The sequence below is a fragment of the Vidua chalybeata genome, chromosome 3, assembly GCF_026979565.1.
Source record: "Vidua chalybeata isolate OUT-0048 chromosome 3, bVidCha1 merged haplotype, whole genome shotgun sequence".
Taxonomy (NCBI): domain Eukaryota; kingdom Metazoa; phylum Chordata; class Aves; order Passeriformes; family Viduidae; genus Vidua; species Vidua chalybeata.
In genome coordinates, this window is record NC_071532.1 from 113109834 (window position 1) to 113128305 (window position 18472).

At 52.6% G+C, this 18472-nt stretch overlaps 1 protein-coding gene across 1 annotated transcript in view; it reads left to right on the forward strand.

The window, feature by feature from the left end:
• Nucleotides 1-18472, forward strand: part of ASXL2 (ASXL transcriptional regulator 2) — an 88829-nt gene that overhangs the window by 57404 nt on the left and 12953 nt on the right. Inside the window, exons 5-6 of the mRNA XM_053937406.1 lie at nt 12679-12791; nt 14580-14730. Of these exons, the coding sequence (XP_053793381.1) occupies nt 12679-12791; nt 14580-14730 (264 nt within the window). The remainder of the gene's footprint in view (nt 1-12678; nt 12792-14579; nt 14731-18472) is intronic.

Sequence of the window (18472 nt, forward strand, 5' to 3'; positions counted from 1 at the left end):
CACTGAGTGCCCTGGGCTGGGGACAAGGTGGGGATCAGGCACAGCTGGGACTGGGATGGATTTTTCCAGCCTCAGGGATCCTGGGATTCTGTGAAGTTCAAACAATCTCTGCCTGAAGCATTTTGAAGCTCAGCTCTCTGTGAATGACCTTGTTCAGACACTCAGTGAGATTCTGGGGTAATTTTCACCAGGTGGAGCCCCCAGCTCTCTGTACTGGAGCAGCTGCACTGGGGAGCTGAAAGATATAAAAGAGCTGTGCTGGAAGTGCCCAAGGCCAGGTTGGACAGGGCTTGGAGCCACCTGGGACACTGGAAGGTGTCCCTGAGGGTGGCACTGGATGAGCTTTAAGGTCCCCGCATCTCAAACCAGACTGGCATTCCGTAAAGCCTGCAGGGAAGATTTTCTTTCATTTTCAGTATTTCATTTCCCTTGTGCATCCGGAAGGGTTCTTTTCATTTCCTGCAGCTTCGTGACCTTGCTGCATACAAAAAGTGCCATTTAATACCCAAAAAAGGCTGCCATGAAGGGCAGGATTGAGGCAGGAAGTGGGCTCAGCTCCATCCCAGGCCTGGCTCATCCCCCTGTCCTGCAGGCAGGGATGAGTGAAGTGGAAATGAGGGAACCTGCAGCCCTGGGAGCCCCTGGGCCATCCCAACTCCCATCCTGACTTTGGGGCACCGGCAGAGGCAGGGCTGGTGCTGGCAGAGATCCTCAGGGTTCCCCCCCTGAGGCTTTTCCTGCTGGTTTTATTGTCACCTGCTCCCTTTGTTTGCTGTTTGTGAAAAACGCCAATCACTTGGTTTTTTAATTTTTTTAAAGTTTAATAATAATAAAATGTTTATAAAAATAGTAATACAATTAGAGTAATAAAAAATTAGAATTAGGACAATTACAAGACAATAAAAAGCAAAGAATTACAGACACCTGGATGCTCTCGGGCACTTAAACCACAAGCATGCCTTGTGAGCAAAGGAATAACCTTAAAAGCAACAGCCTGTTGCATATTCATACATCTCATACATGATGCATAAATTCCTTGCAAATTAAGAGCTTTTCTGGTTTTTGTCAACTTCTTCTCCTTAATCCTGGTGGTTCCATAAAGAGAGAAGGTGGAAGAATGTTTATCTTTGCTGATAAGGAGGCTGTAACTCTTTATGGGCTCTGTCACTCTCTGTGCAAAGAATTTCTTGATTATCTCATCTCTTTCTTGACCTAGTTAAAAAGTATCTTACATAGTGTAATTTCTATTTTAATATTGTGTTATGACCTAAAAATACATTTAACACACTACTTGAGAGAATTAATACAGCATAACTTTCCAGCATTACACATATAATATTCATTGTAATATCTGTGAAAAGCCAGTCATAAAATGTGCATTTTTCACATGTTTGTAACCAGCGAGGAGGATTCCTCTGGAGCATCAGCCCTGGCATGCAGCACTCCTCCAGTGCCACGGAGCACACAAAAACCTGGGACGTGGAGCACACAAGGACCTCCTTCCTCATGAACAACATCCCAAACCTCAGGGCTGGACTGGAGAATGAAACGAACAGGGCTAATGCCTTTATTAATGTTCAGCTCTTTATTAAAAAGATCAGCTGGGCAGAGGGTGCAGGATGCAGGCAGGGCTGTTGGATGTGAAATGAACAGGGCTAATGCCTTTGTTAATGTTCAGCTCTTTATTAAAAAGATCAGCTGGGCAGGGGGCTCGACACGGAGCTCACCCCCGCAGTTGTGGCTTTCCCAGGTGGCCAAAAGGAAGGAGGTGTGCAGAGTCTGTCGCTGAAGTCCAGAGCAGCAGCTGTCCCCTCTTCTTTCCTTGTGGCAACACCAGGAATTTCCGTCTCTTCGCTTTTGCTTCCCACAGCCTACTCAAGTCTAGTCTTCTGTAGGTGATGGTGACGGGCAAAAGTCGATCAGGGGATGTGTTTCCCTCTTCCTCAGCTAGGGCGTTTGTCTAGCCCCCTCTACTGTGTTTAGTTCTTTATTTAGGGGTGTCTTTAGCCCCTAAAAAACGGTCCCAAGGTTTTCTTTATTTGCATTTTAGTCCCGGAATGGCAGCGTGGGTGGGTGGGGGAGGCAGGTTATCTCCAGGTAGTTCAGAGAAACCAAACAGAGCAATTAGCTAATTAACATTTCAATATCGGTACTCAGCTAGAGTTAGTAGGTTTTTTTTAGTGTTGCCATAGGAACTAGGAAGGCCCTGCCCGCGTCTCTGGGGAACACCTGGGAACTTTGTTCATTACAGAGAACATCCCAAACACAGCTCAGCCCTGTGTGAGGGTGGGGTCAGCAGCATCCCCACCTTTGGGATCAGCCCATCCCCACCTTTGGGATCAGCCCGTCCCCAGGGTTTTGGTGGGGAGCAGAGCACAGACAGGGCACTGGTTGTTCTGCAGGGTCTCAGGAGCAGGGCTGAGCTGTGAAAGGAGGGAATGGAAGTGAAGAGCACAGTGGGGCAGGCAGGGTGGGGTCAGCAGCATCCCCGGGACTTTTGGGATCAGCCCATCCCCACCTTTGGGATCAGCCCATCCCCAGGGTTTTGGTGGGGAGCAGAGACACTGGTTGTTTTTTGGGATCTCAGAAGCAGGGCTGGGTTGTGAGAGGAGGGAATGGAGGTGAAGAGCAGAGCAGGGCAGGCAGGGTGGGGTCAGCAGCATCCCCACCTTTGGGATCAGCCCATCCCCAGCATTTTGGTGGGGAGCAGAGCTCAAACAGGGCACTGGTTGTTTTTTGGGGTCTGAGGAGCAGAGCTGGGCTGTGAGAGGAGGGAATGGAGGTGAAGAACAGAGCAGGGCAGGCAGGGTGGGGTCAGCAGCATCCTTGGGACCTTTGGGATCAGCCCATCCCCACCTTTGGGATCAGCCCATCCCCAGGGTTTTGGTGGGGAGCAGAGCTCAAACAGGGCACTGGTTGTTTTTTGGGATCTCAGAAGCAGGGCTGGGTTGTGAGAGGAGGGAATGGAGGTGAAGAGCAGAGCAGGGCAGGCAGGGTGGGGTCAGCAGCATCCTTGGGACCTTTGGGATCAGCCCATCCCCACCTTTGGGATCAGCCCATCCCCAGCATTTTGGTGGGGAGCAGAGCTCAAACAGGGCACTGGTTGTTTTTTGGGGTCTGAGGAGCAGAGCTGGGCTGTGAGAGGAGGGAATGGAGGTGAAGAACAGAGCAGGGCAGGCAGGGTGGGGTCAGCAGCATCCCCACCTTTGGGATCAGCCCATCCCCACCTTTGGGATCAGCCCATCCCCACCTTTGGGATCAGCCCATCCCCAGGGTTTTGGTGAGAAGCAGAGCTCAGACAGGGCACTGCAGGGTCTGAGGAGCAGGGCTGGGCTCTTGGAGGAGGGAATGGAGGTGAAGAGCAGAGCAGGGCAGGCAGGAGCTGCCTGAGCCCTCCGTGCCTGTGCTCATCCCCAGCAGAACAGGAAGCGTGTCCGGATAACAACAGCAGCCACTTCCTTATTTGTGCAAAAACCCAAGTGCTCTGGCAGCACAAAGCAGCTCTGGGATTTGGGGAGGGAGAGCAGAGCCCTGGGTGCCTCTGCAGAGCCCCGTGGGCCCCAGGAGGGGCTGGCAGCAGCAGGAATGTTCACGGAGCAGCTCCGGGCAGGTAAGGCAAGAACTCGTGGGCCAGTGTAGGAACGTGCCCCCTGTTGATGGAGTGACTCAGTTAATTCTTTGTCTGCTTAAAAAGGCAAAAAGCCCACAAGTTTCTCTCCCAATTTGCTAAAAAGACACCTCATAGAACCTTTTGGACTTCAGCTCAAACCTGGGGCTGTCTGATTAGACAGAGGCCAAAAGGTCCTGCCTAAGTAATTCACTAGAAAAGGAAGAGAACAAAGGAAATAACCACTTTTGTGGGGTGTTACAGCAGGAGCAAGAACCTCTTGTCCCTGGCTCAGTTTTTCTCTGTAAGAACTTTGTTATTTTGCCTTTTATTAAACCTTTTCCTGTTTCCAACACTACCTCAGAAGCCATCCTGCTAATTCTATGCCATTCAGAGTAGCTAAACTATCTCAAGTGTAATAAATTCTCTAAGAGCTGATAAGACCTAGCTCGAAGAGAAGCCCATCAGCCCAGTTCCCCTTCTGGGGCCTCTCTGTGGCCACCAGGCTGACACAGACCCCTTGGCTTGGGCCTGGAAGTGGAGCAGCTGCTGGAGTTTGGTGATAAAAACAGCTTTTTTTGGGATGCAGGCCTCGTGGAAACACCTCAGGTCCACCACGGGGAGGCCCAGGTTGGGTATTGGGAACAATCCCTTCGTGGAGAAGGTGCTCAAAGCCTGGCACAGGGTGATTCCCCATCCCTGCAGGGATGTAGAGCCCTGTGGATGTGGCACCTGGGGACAGAGGTGGCTTTGGCAGTGCTGGGGATGGTTGGACTCCGTGGTCTCACTGGGCTTTTCCACCCAAACACCTCCACGACTCTCAGAGGATGATTCCTGGGTTCTGTGGTGTTTCAAACCCTCCTGAAAGCTGAGCCTCGCTCAGGTGCTTCTGGCAGGGCCTCACCAGGGCTGGCTGTGGGGGACAAGGTGCAGAGGTTGTGCTCACCATGAGGCCATGGGGCTCCTCCAGCAAAACCCAGCCCCGGTCTCTGTGCTAAAAAAGGAAAAACACGGGGGAAAAAAAGAGATTGTAAAGCCAGCTTTAAGGGAAAAGGGGGAAATGAGCCATGCCAGGTGATGGGTGGATGATCCTTCTCCAGTGGGCAGTGATCAGCTTGGCTTGAGTCTTTGCAGAGCTGAGGGTCCCTCCAGGCTCCCAGAGCTCTGCTTGACCAGCTCAGGGTCCAAAATCTCTGCACTTGGTGTCTGTAAAAAGTCAGGTACTGAAACCAGGTTGGAAGATTTGGGCAAGGTTCAAGCAGGCCAGAGCAAGAGCTCCTGTGGGGTGGGGCAGTGAATTAATCACCTGCAGCAATTAAAGGTGGTCTGTGTGCTTGGGAAAATGGGAATAAGGGATAAAAACACTGCTCTGAACTGGAGATCTTTGCGTTGGCACAGAGGAAACCCTGGGGGCCAGGGAAATGCCAGGTCACAGCTGGAAGGTGGCACCTGCTTTACTGGGGAGCTTTGTGTCCCCTGAGGGCCAGGGCCTGCCCAGAGCAGCTGCCAGGAACAAGAGAAAAGAAAGGATTCTCTCTTTTTTTTTTTTTTTTTTTTTTTTCCCTGGCACTTTGTTTCTTCCTGCTGAAGGCTGGGTAGAAATATCAGCTTTTCTAAATGCAGCAGTTCCTGCATGTGGCTGGGGGGAAGCTGCTTCCTGAGGATCCCCTTGTGCACTTCACCAGGGGGCTGCACGCACAGAAATCTCCTTTTCCCCTTTTTTTTTTAGCTTAATGGAGCTTCTCTTCAGCCCAAGGAGTCCAACCTGTGCCCAATCCCCACCTTGTCCCCAGCCCAGGGCACTCAGTGCCACATCCAGGCATTCCTTGACACCCTCAGGGATGGGAACTCCAGCATGGGCAGCCCCTGCCAAGGCCTGCCCAGCCTTTCCAGGGAGAAATTCCTGCTGCTGCCCACCCTGAGCCTGCCCTGGCCCAGCCTGAGGCCATTTCCCCTTGGCCTGTCCCTGTTCCCTGGGAGCAGAGCCCGACCCCCCCTGGCTGTCCCCTCCTGGCAGGGAGTTGTGCAGAGCCACAAGGTCCCCCCTGAGCCTCCTTTTCTCCAGGCTGAGCCCCTTCCCAGCTCCCTCAGCCCCTCCTGGGGCTCCATTCCCTTCCCTGGACACGCTCCATCCCCATCCCCAGCTCCATTCCCTTCCCAGCTCCCTCAGCCCCTCCTGGGGCTCCATTCCCATCCCTGGGGCTCCATTCCTTTCCTCAGCTCCATTCCCATCCCTAAAGCTCCATCCCCTTCCCAGCTCCATTCCCTTCCCTGGAGCTCCATTCCTATCCCTGGGGCTCCATTCCCATATCTGAGGCTCCATTCCCTTCCCTGGAGCTCCATTCCTTTCCTCAGCTCCATTCCCATCCCTGGAGCTCCATCCCCATCCCCAGCTCCATTCCCTTCCCAGCTCCATTCCTTTCCTCAGCTCCATTCCTTTCCCTGGGGCTCCATTCCCTTCCCTGGAGCTCCATTCCATTCCTCAGCTCCATCCCCATCCCTGGGGCTCCATTCCCATCCCTGGGGCTCCATTCCCTTCCCTGGAGCTCCATCCCCATCCCCAGCTCCATTCCCATCCCTGGGGCTCCATCCCCATCCCTGGGGCTCCATTCCCTTCCCACACATCCCAGGGGCCAGTGGCCAATTCCCTGTGCCTCGTGCTGAGCAGTGGCACTGGCTGGGCTTTGGGACAGAGCCTGGCACCTCTGGCAGCTCTGTTCCTCTGGAGCAGCAGTGTTTGGGCAGCTGGCAGTGTCTGTGTCACACTGAGCTGCCAGCAGCACGTCACACAGCAGCAGTGGCAGCAGCTCCACGCACATCCTCTGTCCAGTGGGGCTTGCTTGTTGTAAATGCTCTGAATTTGGTTGAATTTCCTGTCCTGTGTAAAGTAGAAGCTTGGTGTTTAAACTAAAATATATAAATATACAGAGAAACGCAGAGGGTGGGGACATGAGGAGTCCTCAGAACCATTGCTGAGGGTTCTGGATTTGCTCTGAGTGACCCAAAACATCCAGGTGGGATCAGGCTCTGCTGCCAGGGAACAGGGACAGGCCAAGGGGAAATGGCCTCAGGCTGGGCCAGGGCAGGCTCAGGGTGGGCAGCAGCAGGAATTTCCCCATGGAAAGGGTGCTCAGCCTTGGCAGGGGCTGCCCATGCTGGAGTTCCCATCCCTGAGGGTGTCAAGGAATGCCTGGATGTGGCACTGAGTGCCCTGGGCTGGGGACAAGGTGGGGATTGGGCACAGTTGGACTGGATGGGCTGGGAGGGATTTCCCAGCCTCAGGGACTCGGGTTTCTGGCATTTCTCCTGCACTGGCTGCTCAGAGCAGCTTTGCCCCTCAGAGTCCTGCCCTGCAGTGACACTCCCAGCCCAGAGTCCTTCCCCCTGCAGGACTGTGAGCAATAACAACCCAGTTTGTATTTTTTATCTTAACTGCTCCCCTGTGGTTCCTGATCAGAATTCCTCAGAGCTCTGAGGAGCTGCAGATTTCAGCTGGGCTTCTTGGCAAGGATTCCCTTCCAGTCAGATTTCCTTGCGTTTCTGTCATTTGTGGGAAATGAAACCTTTTGGAGGGAAGAACAGGAGTTAATGCTCCAGACATCCCTGCCCTCACTGGCAACCTGGGCACACTCCCTGTGCCCTCTGGGTTTGTCATCTCCCAGCACAGGAGTTCAGAGAGTCATGGAATGGGTTGGGAGGGACCTCAGAGCCCAGCCAGTGCCACCCCTGCCATGGCAGGGACACTGCCACTGTCCCAGGGTGTCCCAGTGTCCAGCCTGGCCTTGGGCACTGCCAGGGATCCAGGGTGGGCACCCTGTGCCAGGGCCTGCCCAGCCTGCCAGGGGAGAATGAGTCAATGCCCAATGAATTATTCAAAACTGAAGAACGAGTTAATAGTTAAAGAACGAGTTAATAGTTAAAGGATCAGTCAGTGGTTAAAGGATGAGTTAATAGTTAAAGGATCAGTCAATGGTTAAAGGATCAGTCAGCAGTTAAAGAATGAGTTAATAGTTAAAGAATGAGTTAATAGTTTAAGGATCAGTCAGTGGTTAAAGAATGAGTTAATAGTTAAAGGATCAGTCAGTGGTTAAAGGATGAGTTAATAGTTAAAGGATCAGTCAGTGGTTAAAGGATCAGTCAGTGGTTAAAGGATGAGTTACTAGTTAAAGGATCAGTCAGTAGTTAAAGGATGAGTTAATAGTTAAAGAATGAGTTAATAGTTAAAGGATCAGTCAGAAGTTAAAGGATCAGTCAATGGTTAAAGAATGAGTTACTAGTTAAAGGATCAGTCAGTGGTTAAAGGATCAGTCAATGGTTAAAGGGTGAGTTAATAGTTAAAGGATCAGTCAGTGGTTAAAGGGTGAGTTAATAGTTAAAGGATCAGTTAATAGTTAAAGGATCAGTCAGTGGTTAAAGGATCAGTGGTTAAAGATTCAGTCAGTGGTTAAAGGATGAGTTAATAGTTAAAGATTCAGTCAGTGGTTAAAGGATGAGTTAATAGTTAAAGAATGAGTTAATAGTTAAAGGATCAGTCAGCAGTTAAAGGATCAGTCAGTGGTTAAAGGATGAGTTAATAGTTAAAGGATCAGTCAGTAGTTAAAGGATCAGTCAGTGGTTAAAGGATCAGTCAGTGGTTAAAGGATGAGTTAATAGTTAAAGGATCAGTCAGTAGTTAAAGGATCAGTCAGTGGTTAAAGGATGAGTTAATAGTTAAAGGATCAGTCAGTAGTTAAAGGATCAGTCAGTGGTTAAAGGATCAGTCAGTGGTTAAAGGGTGAGTTAATAGTTAAAGGATCAGTCAGTGGTTAAAGGATGAGTTAATAGTTAAAGGATCAGTCAGTGGTTAAAGGGTGAGTTAATAGTTAAAGGATCAGTCAGTGGTTAATCCTCCCCTCCAGAGCAAGGCCCACAGCAGCTCCCTGACTTCCCGAAGCATCCCAGGGCTCAGCCAGGGCTGCTCCTGGCTCTGGGACTTTCCCTCTCATCCCTGCTGTTCCCACAGCCCGGTGACATCGGTGCTGCTGTCCCCAGCTGGGCTGGGACGCTGCTGCTGGCTCAGAGCAGAGGGATGCCAGGCAGGGCTGTGGGGAGGAGCTGTCCCTGCCTGTGCCTCTGCCCTGCCCTTGTCCCTCTGTCCTGTCCTTGTCCCTCTGTCCTGTCCTTGTCCCTGTGTCCCTGCCTGTGCCTCTGCCCTGCCCTTGTCCCTCTGCCCTGTCCTTGTCCCTGTGTCCCTGCCTGTGCCTCTGCCCTGTCCTTGTCCCTCTGTCCTTGTCCCTGTGCCCTGTCCTTGTCCCTCTGTCCTGTCCTTGTCCCTGTGTCCCTGCCTGTCCCTGTGCCCTGTCCTTGTCCCAGCAGAGGGACAGATGCTGTCCCTGTGTCCCTGCCTGTCCCTGTGTCCCTGCCAGTCCCTCTGTCCTGTCCTTGTCCCAGCAGAGGGACAGATGCTGTCCCTGTGTCCCGGCCTGTCCCTGCCTGTCCCTCTGTCCCTGCCTGTCCCTCTGTCCCTGCCTGTCCCTGTGCCCTGTCCTTGTCCCAGCAGAGGGACAGATGTTGTCCCTCTGGGAGCTTCAGGGAGCCTTTGGGAGCCTCAGGGTGGAGGTGTCCCTGCCCGGAGGGGTGGCACTGGCTGGGCTCTGATGTCCCTCCCCTCCCAAAGCATTCCAGGATTCCCTGAGCTGCTCTGAGGGCCTCGCTGAGCTCGGGGCTGCCGGTGGCTCGGGGACAGGCGTGGCTGCAGCACGGGTGGTGCCACTTCTCAGAAGGAGAAGGGACTTTTCTGCAGAAGTGGCTGAGGGCCAGGAGGATCTGCAGTGTCACACGAGGGGGTTTCACACTGCAGGGCGTCACACTGCAACACAAAACAACTCACAGAAGCAGGCGAGATGTAAAAGGAAAGAAAAAGAACCCAAAAAAGCAAACTGTATCTTCTGACTCCACTGTATGTACAATAGCAAAAGTGACAGTGGGCTGGGGGGTGACACTGCCACCTCTCCAACCACACTGGTCAAGCCAAAGTCCATCAGTTCTCTCCTCCCACAAAGAAGAATGAAAACAATCATTATTTACATGAACATGTGTGAGAAAACTCAGCTGAAATATGTAAATATCAGAAGGCACAGGAACTTTTGGAAGAACTTTAAAGCTCTCAAAAGAGCAGGGCGACAGCTGCTCCCACCTGTGGCTTCTCCAGAGCAAACAGAACAATCCTCCCTGGTGTTGTGCTGCTCCAAGGGCACTGGGGCACCTTCCCCTTCAGTGGGGGACATCTCCCAGCTGGCAGCACCAGGGAACCTCTGGGAGGTTCGGGTTCTGCTGGAAAACAGCCTCCATCCAGCCCCCAGTGCCAGGTGTGTGCCGGGATTCCTGCTGTGCTCTGCACCTGAGCATTCCCAGAGACGTGGTGGCCAAGGCTGGCCCTGGCTCAGGGCAGCTCTGTGGCACCACTGGGCTTCCTCTCCTCTCCTCTCCTCTCCTCTCCTATCCTCTCCTCTCCTCTCCCTCTGGTGTTGCTGAACTGTGGCCAAGGGGAGCTCCAAAAACTCCTCCTGCTGCGTTTGTGCTGCTTCCCAGTGGATCTGATGCCTTGGGAAGGCTGAGCTGGAACAGAGAGCTAAAGGATAAATCAGGGATTTATTGAAAGGATCTCCTCCATGGATCCACCTTGGGCAGCACCAGAGCCCAGCCAGGGCTGCAGCCAAGATGAACCAAAATGGTCCCAAAATGCACGAGCGCTCCCGAGGGCTCTCACTGGGATCAGTTCTGCTCCATTTCCATATTGGAGTTAATTGTCCCATTCCAACTTTAGGTTATGAAGTCCTATCCTTGTTTTTCTCTCTTGATTCCACGCTGTTTGTGCTCTTGGGGCTGAGATTTGGATCATTTGTCCTTGGTCCCCAGCTGGAGCAGGAATTGTTTTGTCTCCCTGCTCTGTGCACAGAGCTCACCATCCCATAATACGAGGCCCAGACCCACACACCAAAGCAGCACAGAATGTGAAAATATAAAAACTAAAACCTGAGCCATCACTGCCACTGCAGAGGGACCCAGGAATGGCCAGGGTGGGGTTCCAGGGTGGGATTGCAGTGTGGGGTTCAATTGTGGGGTTCCAGTGTGGGGTTCAATTGTGGGGTTCCAGTGTGGGATTGTAGTGTGGGGTTCCAGTGTGGGGTTCCAGTGTGAGGTTCAATTGTGGGGTTCCATTGTGGGGTTCCAGTGTGGGATTGCAGTGTGGGGTTCCAGGGTGGGATTGCAGTATGGGATTGCAGTACAGGGTTCCAGTGTGGGATTGCAGTGTGGGGTTGCAGTGTGGGGTTCCAGTGTGGGGTTCCAGTGTGGGGTTCCAGGGTGGGATTGCAGTGTGGGGTTCCAGTGTGGGGTTCCAGTGTGGGGTTCAATTGTGGGGTTCCAGTGTGGGGTTGCAGTGTGGGGTTCCAGTGTGGGGTTCCAGTGTGGGGTTCCAGGGTGGGATTGCAGTGTGGGTTCCAGTGTGGGATTGCAGTGTGGGTTGCAGTGTGGGGTTCCAGTGTGGGGTTCCAGGGTGGAACAGGCTGGGCTGCAGCCTCCCCTCCCCCTGCTGGGGTTTGGAGCAGGGTCCATGAAAAGATGGGGGCCAGGCCTGGGTTTGGCCCTGGAGCTGCTGCTGGCAGCCAGGGAAAGCTCCGGGATGGGGAGGGAACGGGGCTGAATCCCCCTGATGGATGGGGAATGGGGCTGAATGAATCCCCCTGATGGGATGGATGGGGAATGGGGCTGAATGAATCCCCCTGATGGATGGGGAATGGGGCTGAATCCCCCTGATGGATGGGGAATGGGGAATGGGGCTGAATCCCCCTGATGGATGGGGAATGGGGAATGGGGCTGAATCCCCCTGATGGGATGGGGAATGGGGCTGAATCCCCCTGATGGGATGGGGAATGGGGAGTGGGGCTGAATCCCCCTGATGGATGGGGAATGGGGAATGGGGCTGAATCCCCCTGATGGATGGGGAATGGGGCTGAATGAATCCCGCTGATGGATGGGGAATGGGGAGTGGGGCTGAATCCCCCTGATGGGATGGATGGGGAGTGGGGCTGAATCCCCCTGCCCACAGCCACAGCTGCTGGGGCTGCTGCTCCCCCGAGGCTCCTGAGCTGCTCTGGCATGGGGAGGGGAAGGGAAGGTGGGATCCTGTGTCTGCAGGTGTTTGTATTTGTGTTTTTATATTTGTATTTACATTTATAGCTTTATATATTATATATTCTATCTATTTATTTTATATTTATATTCATATCTATATTTATATTTATATTTATTTATATGTCTTATTTATAGTTATATATGTATATATTTATCTATATTTATATTTTTCTTATTTATTTATTCTTCTTATTATTTTATTATTATATTCTTATTATTCTTATATTCTTCTTCTTATTATTATCATTATTATTATTATTTAATTTATTCTTCTTATTATTACTATACCTATATTTCTAGGTATAGTTACATTTATATATGATATTTTATATGTATATATTTACATTTACATAAATACATATAATGTATATCCAATATATAAATTTATAAATATTTATATATACACCCATATTTATAGTTTATTTACAATTCTATATTTATATTTGTATTTATATTTATATTTATATTTATATTTATATTTATATTTATATTTATATTTATAGTATAGTTATAGTTTAGTTATAGTTATTTACATTTACACTTTATAATATATTTATATTTATGGTCTATAATTATATTTTTATTTATATTTATAATTTATATCTATGACCACATTTACATTTTATATTTACATATTTATATAACTATGTCTACATTTACATTTTATATTCAATTTAGATTTACATCTACATTTACATCTATATATTTTATATTTATATATAGATTTTATATTTATATCTACATTTATATCTACATTTACATCTACATATTTTATATTTATATATAGATTTTATATTTACGATGTATAGTGTAAGTACATATATTTATATTTATATTTATATTTATATTTATATTTATATTTATATTTATATTTATATTTATATTCCCATTTCCAGTGTCGCCCCGCCTGGCCCCCGCGGGCTCCCCGCAGCCCGGCTGCCCCTCCCCGTCCATCCCGGGCAAGGGCCTCTCCTCCTCCCAGAAGCACAGCAAGAAGGCGCTCAAGCAGGTCAGTGCCCCACGGCTGTGGGGTGAATGTGCCCTGTGTGCCCTGTGCCCCATAGCTGTGGGGTGAATGTGCCCTGTGTGCCCTGTGTGCCCTGTGCCCCACAGCTGTGGGGTGAATGTGCCCTGTGTGCCCTGTGTGCCCTGTGCCCCACAGCTGTGGGGTGAATGTGCCCTGTGTGCCCTGTGCCCCATAGCTGTGGGGTGAATGTGCCCTGATCCCTGTGCCCCATAGCTGTGGGGTGAATGTGCCCTGTCCCTGTGCCCCACGGCTGTGGGGTGAATGTGCCCTGTCCCTGTGCCCCACGGCTGTGGGGTGAATGTGCCCTGTCCCTGTGCCCCACGGCTGTGGGGTGGCTGTGCCCTGTGTGCCCTGTGTGCCCTGTGCCCCACAGCTGTGGGGTGAATGTGCCCTGATCCCTGTGCCCCACAGCTGTGGGGTGGCTGTGCCCTGTGTGCCCTGTGTGCCCTGTGCCCCACAGCTGTGGGGTGAATGTGCCCTGTCCCTGTGTCCCTGTGCCCACGGCTGTGGGGTGAATGTGCCCTGTGTGCCCTGATCCCTGTGCCCTACAGCTGTGGGGTGAATGTGCCCTGTGCCCTGTTCTGTGCCCCACAGCTGTGGCGTGGCTGATCCCTGTGCCCTACAGCTGTGGGGTGGCTGATCCTTGTCCCTGATCCCTGTCCCTGTGCCCCACAGCTGTGGGGTGGCTGTGCCCTGTGCCCCACAGCTGTGGGGTGGCTGTGCCCTGATCCCTGTGCCCTGTTCTGTGCCCCACAGCTGTGGCGTGGCTGATCCCTATACTGTGCCCCACAGCTGTGGCGTGGCTGATCCCTGTGCCCTACAGCTGTGGGGTGGCTGATCCCTGTCCCTGATCCCTGTCCCTGTGCCCCACAGCTGTGGGGTGGCTGTGCCCTGATCCCTGTCCCTGTGCCCCACATCTGTGGGGTGGCTGATCCCTGTGCTGTGCCCCACAGCTGTGGCGTGGCTGATCCCTGTGCCCCACAGCTGTGGGGTGGCTGATCCCTGTCCCTGTGTCCCTGTGCCCCACAGCTGTGGGGTGGCTGATCCCTGTCCCTGTGTCCCTGTGCCCCACAGCTGTGGGGTGGCTGATCCCTGTCCCTGTGTCCCTGTGCCCCAAGTGTGGGGTGGCTGATCCCTGTCCCTGTGTCCCTGTGCCCCACAGCTGTGGGGTGGCTGATCCCTGTGCCCCAAGTGTGGGGTGGCTGATCCCTGTCCCTGATCCCTGTGTCCCACAGCTGTGGGGTGGCTGATCCCTGTCCCTGTGTCCCACAGCTGTGGGGTGGCTGATCTCTGTGCCCCACAGCTGTGGGGTGGCTGATCCCTGTCCCTGATCCCTGTGCCCCACAGCTGTGGGGTGGCTGATCCCTTTCCCTGATCCCTGTGCCCCACAGCTGTGGGGTGGCTGATCCCTGTCCCTGATCCCTGTGCCCCACAGCTGTGGGGTGGCTGATCCCTGTCCCTGTCCCTGTGCCCCACAGCTGTGGGGTGGCTGATCCCTGTCCCTGTCCCTGTGCCCCACAGCTGTGGGGTGGCTGTGCTCTGTGCTGTGTCCCACAGCTGTGGGGTGGCTGATCCCTGTCCCTGTGCCCCACAGCTGTGGGGTGGCTGTGCCCTTTCCCTGATCCCTGTCCCTGTGCCCCACAGCTGTGGGGTGGCTGATCCCTTTCCCTGATCCCTGTGCCCCACAGCTGTGGGGTGGCTGATCCCTTTCCCTGATCCCTGTGCCCCACAGCTGTGGGGTGGCTGATCCCTGTCCCTGTGTCCCTGCAGGCCCTGAAGCAGCAGCAGCAGAAGCAGCAGCAGCAGCAGCAGTGCCGGGCGGGCGTGGGGCCGGGCGTGGCTCCGGGCGTGGCCCCGGGCGTGGCCCTGCCCTCCGGCCAGCACGTCCTGCTCAAGGCCAAGGCCACGCCCGGGCGCTCAGGTACGTGAGGGCACCTGGCCAGGGCGTGGAGGGGAAACGGCTCCGTTCTGCAGCTTCCCGTGGGCTCCGCGGCCATCGGCTCCTGCCGCGGGGCCTGGGGCTGTGAGGGGGACACCGGGTCAGGAGGGACCTGGGAGGGACCTGGGAGAGACCTGGGAGGGATCTTGGAGAGACCTGGGATGGATCTTGGAGAGACCTGGGAGAGATCTGGGAGAGACCTGGGAGAGACCTGGGATGGATCTTGGAGAGAACTGGGAGAGACCTGGGAGAGACCTGGGAGGAATCTGGGAGAGATCTGGGAGAGACCTGGGAGAGACCTGGGAGAGACCTGGGATGGATCTTGGAGAGACCTGGGAGAGACCTGGGAGGGACCTGGGAGAGACCTGGGAGAGACCTGGGAGGGACCTGGGAGGGACCTGGGGGAGACCTGGGAGAGACCTGGGAGGGACCTGGGATGGATCTTGGAGAGACCTGGGAGAGACCTGGGAGGGACCTGGGAGGGACCTGGGATGAATCTTGGAGAGACCTGGGATGGATCTTGGAGAGACCTGGGAGAGATCTGGGAGAGACCTGGGAGAGACCTGGGATGGATCTTGGAGAGAACTGGGAGGGACCTGGGAGGGACCTGGGAGGGACCTGGGAGAGACCTGGGAGGGACCTGGGAGGGATCTTGGAGAGACCTGGGACAGACCTGGGAGGGACCTGGGATGGATCTTGGATAGCTCTGAGTGTAAGGACAGAACTTGGAGAGACCTGGGAGGGATTTTGGGTGGATCCTGGATGGATCTTGAATGGATTTTGGATGGATCTTGGATGGATTTTGAATGGATCTTGGATGATCTTGGATGATCTTGAATGGATTTGGGATGGATCTTGGTGGGATTTTGGATGGATCTTGGATGATCTTGGACTGATTTTTGGATGATCTTGGATGGATCCTGGATGGATTTTGGATGGATTTTGAATGGATTTTGGAGGGATCTTGGATGGAACTTGGATGGATCCTGGATGATCTTGGATGGAACTTGGATGATCTTGGATGGATTTTGAATGGATTTTGGAGGGATCTTGGATGGATCCTGGATGATCTTGGATGGATTTTGGATGATCTTGGATGGATTTTGGATGATCTTGGATGATCTTGGATAGATCCTGGATGATCTTGGATGGATCCTGGATGATCTTGGATGGAACTTGGATGATCTTGGATGGATTTTGGAGGGATCTTTGATGGATCCTGGATGATCTTGGATGGATTTTGGATGATCTTGGATGGATCTTGGATAGATCCTGGATGATCTTGGATGGATTTTGGATGATCTTGGATGGATCTTGGATAGATCCTGGATGATCTTGGATGGATCCTGGATGGATCTGGATAGCTCTGCCTGTGCCTTTGGCTGGTTCAGGGCTGCTCCCAGTGCTCAGTGACGTTCCCAGTCCCCTGTGCCCCCCTTCTCCTGGTGGTTCTGTTCTGGGATTTCTCCTGGTGGTTCTGTTCTGGGATTTGTCCTGGTTATTTCTATTTGGGATTCTTATGCTATTTATGTTTGGAGATTTTTCCTGGTGTTTCTGTTTGGGGATTTCTCCTGGTGTTCACGTTCTGGGATTTCTCCTGGTGTTTCTGTTTGGGGATTTCTCCTGGTGTTCACGTTCTGGGATTTCTCCTGGTGTTTCTGTTTGGGGATTTCTCCTGGTGTTCACGTTCTGGGATTTCTCCTGGTGTTTCTGTTTGGGGATTTCTCCTGGTGGTTCTGTTCTGGGATTTCTCCTGGTTATTTCTATTTGGGATTCTCCTGCTATTTATGGTTGGAGATTTCTCCTGGTGTTTCTGTTCTGGGATTTCTCCTGGTTATTTCTGTTTGGGAATTTCTCCTGCTATTTATGTTCTGGGATTTCTCCCTGTTATTTCTATTTGGGGTTCTCCTGCTGTTTATGTTCCGTGATTTATCCTGCTGTTTCTGTTCTGGGATTTGTCCTGGTTATTTCTATTTGGGATTCTTATGCTATTTATGTTTGGAGATTTTTCCTGGTGTTTATGTTTGGGGATTTCTCCTGGTGATTCTGTTCTTGGATTTCTCCTGGTTATTTCTATTTGGGATTCTCCTGCTATTTATGGTTGGAGATTTCTCCTGGTGTTTCTGTTCTGGGATTTCTCCTGGTGTTTCTGTTTGGGGTTCTCCTGCTGTTTATGTTCCGTGATTTCTCCTGCTGTTTCTGTTCTGGGATTTGTCCTGGTTATTTCTGTTTGGGGTTCTTATGCTATTTATGTTTGGAGATTTTTCCTGGTGTTTATGTTTGGGGTTCTCCTGCTATTTATGTTCTGGGATTTCTCCTGGTGTTTATGTTTGGGGATTTCTCCTGATGTTCATGTTCTGGGATTTCTCCTGGCTATTTCTATTTAGGGTTCTCCTGCTGTTTCTGTTCTGGGATTTCTCCCAGTGTTTCTGTTTGGGGAGCTCTCCTGGTGTTGATATTTGGGAGTTTCTCCTGGTGTTGATGATTTCCAAAGTGGCTCCTCGTCCTGCAGGGTGGGTTCCAGAATTTGTGGTGTCAGAGAGCAGCGAGGTCACTGCTCTGCTCTGCTCTGGCTGCTCCAGCCCTGCCAGCACCAGATTTTCCGTGGTATCCCAAATTCTTGGTAGTTACTTCCCTGATTTCTTTGCAGAGTAACTGCACTTCTGGAATTCCCTGGCACCTGCCCAATTTCCTGTCACCTCTGGAATTCCCTGGCACTTTCCAAGTTCCCTGGCACCTGCCAGATTCCCTGGCACCTCTGGAATTCCCTGGCACCTGCCCAATTCCCTGGCACCTGCCCAATTTCCTGGCACTTCTGGAATTCCCTGGCACTTTCCAAATTCCCTGGCACCTCTGGAATTCCCTGGCTTGGGGCAGGCTCAGTGCCCCAGGCAGGGCTCAGCATTCCAGCCCCATTCCCCGCAGGCAGCTGGGCTGTGGCACACACCCAGCTTGTGCCAGTCCCTCTGCAAGCCAGGGCATTCCCAGTGTCCCCATTCCCAGTGTCCCCATTCCCAGCCAGGCCATTCCCAGTGTCCCCCTTGCCATCCAGGGCCATTCCCAGTGTCCTCATTCCCATCCAGGGCCATTCCCACTGTCCCCATTGCCAGTGTCCCCATCCCCAGTGTCCCCATTCCCAGCCAGGGCCATTCCCAGTGTCCCCATTCCCATCCAGGCCATTCCCAGTGTCCCCATTGCCAGCCAGGGCATTCACACTGTCCCCATTCCAGCTTGTGCCAGTCCCTCTGCCAGCCAGGGCCATTCCCAGTGTCCCCATCCCCAGTGTCCCCATTCCCAGCCAGAGCCATTCCCAGTGTCCCCATTCCCAGGCAGAGCATTCCCAGTGTCTCCATTCCCATCCAGGGCATTCCCAGTGTCCCCATTCCCAGTGTCCCCATTGCCATCCAGGGCATTCCCAGTGTCCCCATTCCCAGTGTCCTCATTCCCAGCCAGGGGCATCTCCAGTGTCCCCATTCCCAGCCAGGCCATTCCCAGTGTCCCCATTCCCAGCCAGGCCATTCCCAGTGTCCCCATTCCCAACCAGGGGCATCTCCAGTGTCCCCATTCCCATCCAGGGCATTCCCAGTGTTCCCATTGCCAGCCAGGGCCATTCCCAGTGTCCCCATTCCCAGTGTCCCCATCTCCAGTGTCCCCATTCCCATCCAGGCCATTCCCAGTGTCCCCATTCCCAGTGTCCCCATTGCAGTCCCAGTGTCACATCTGT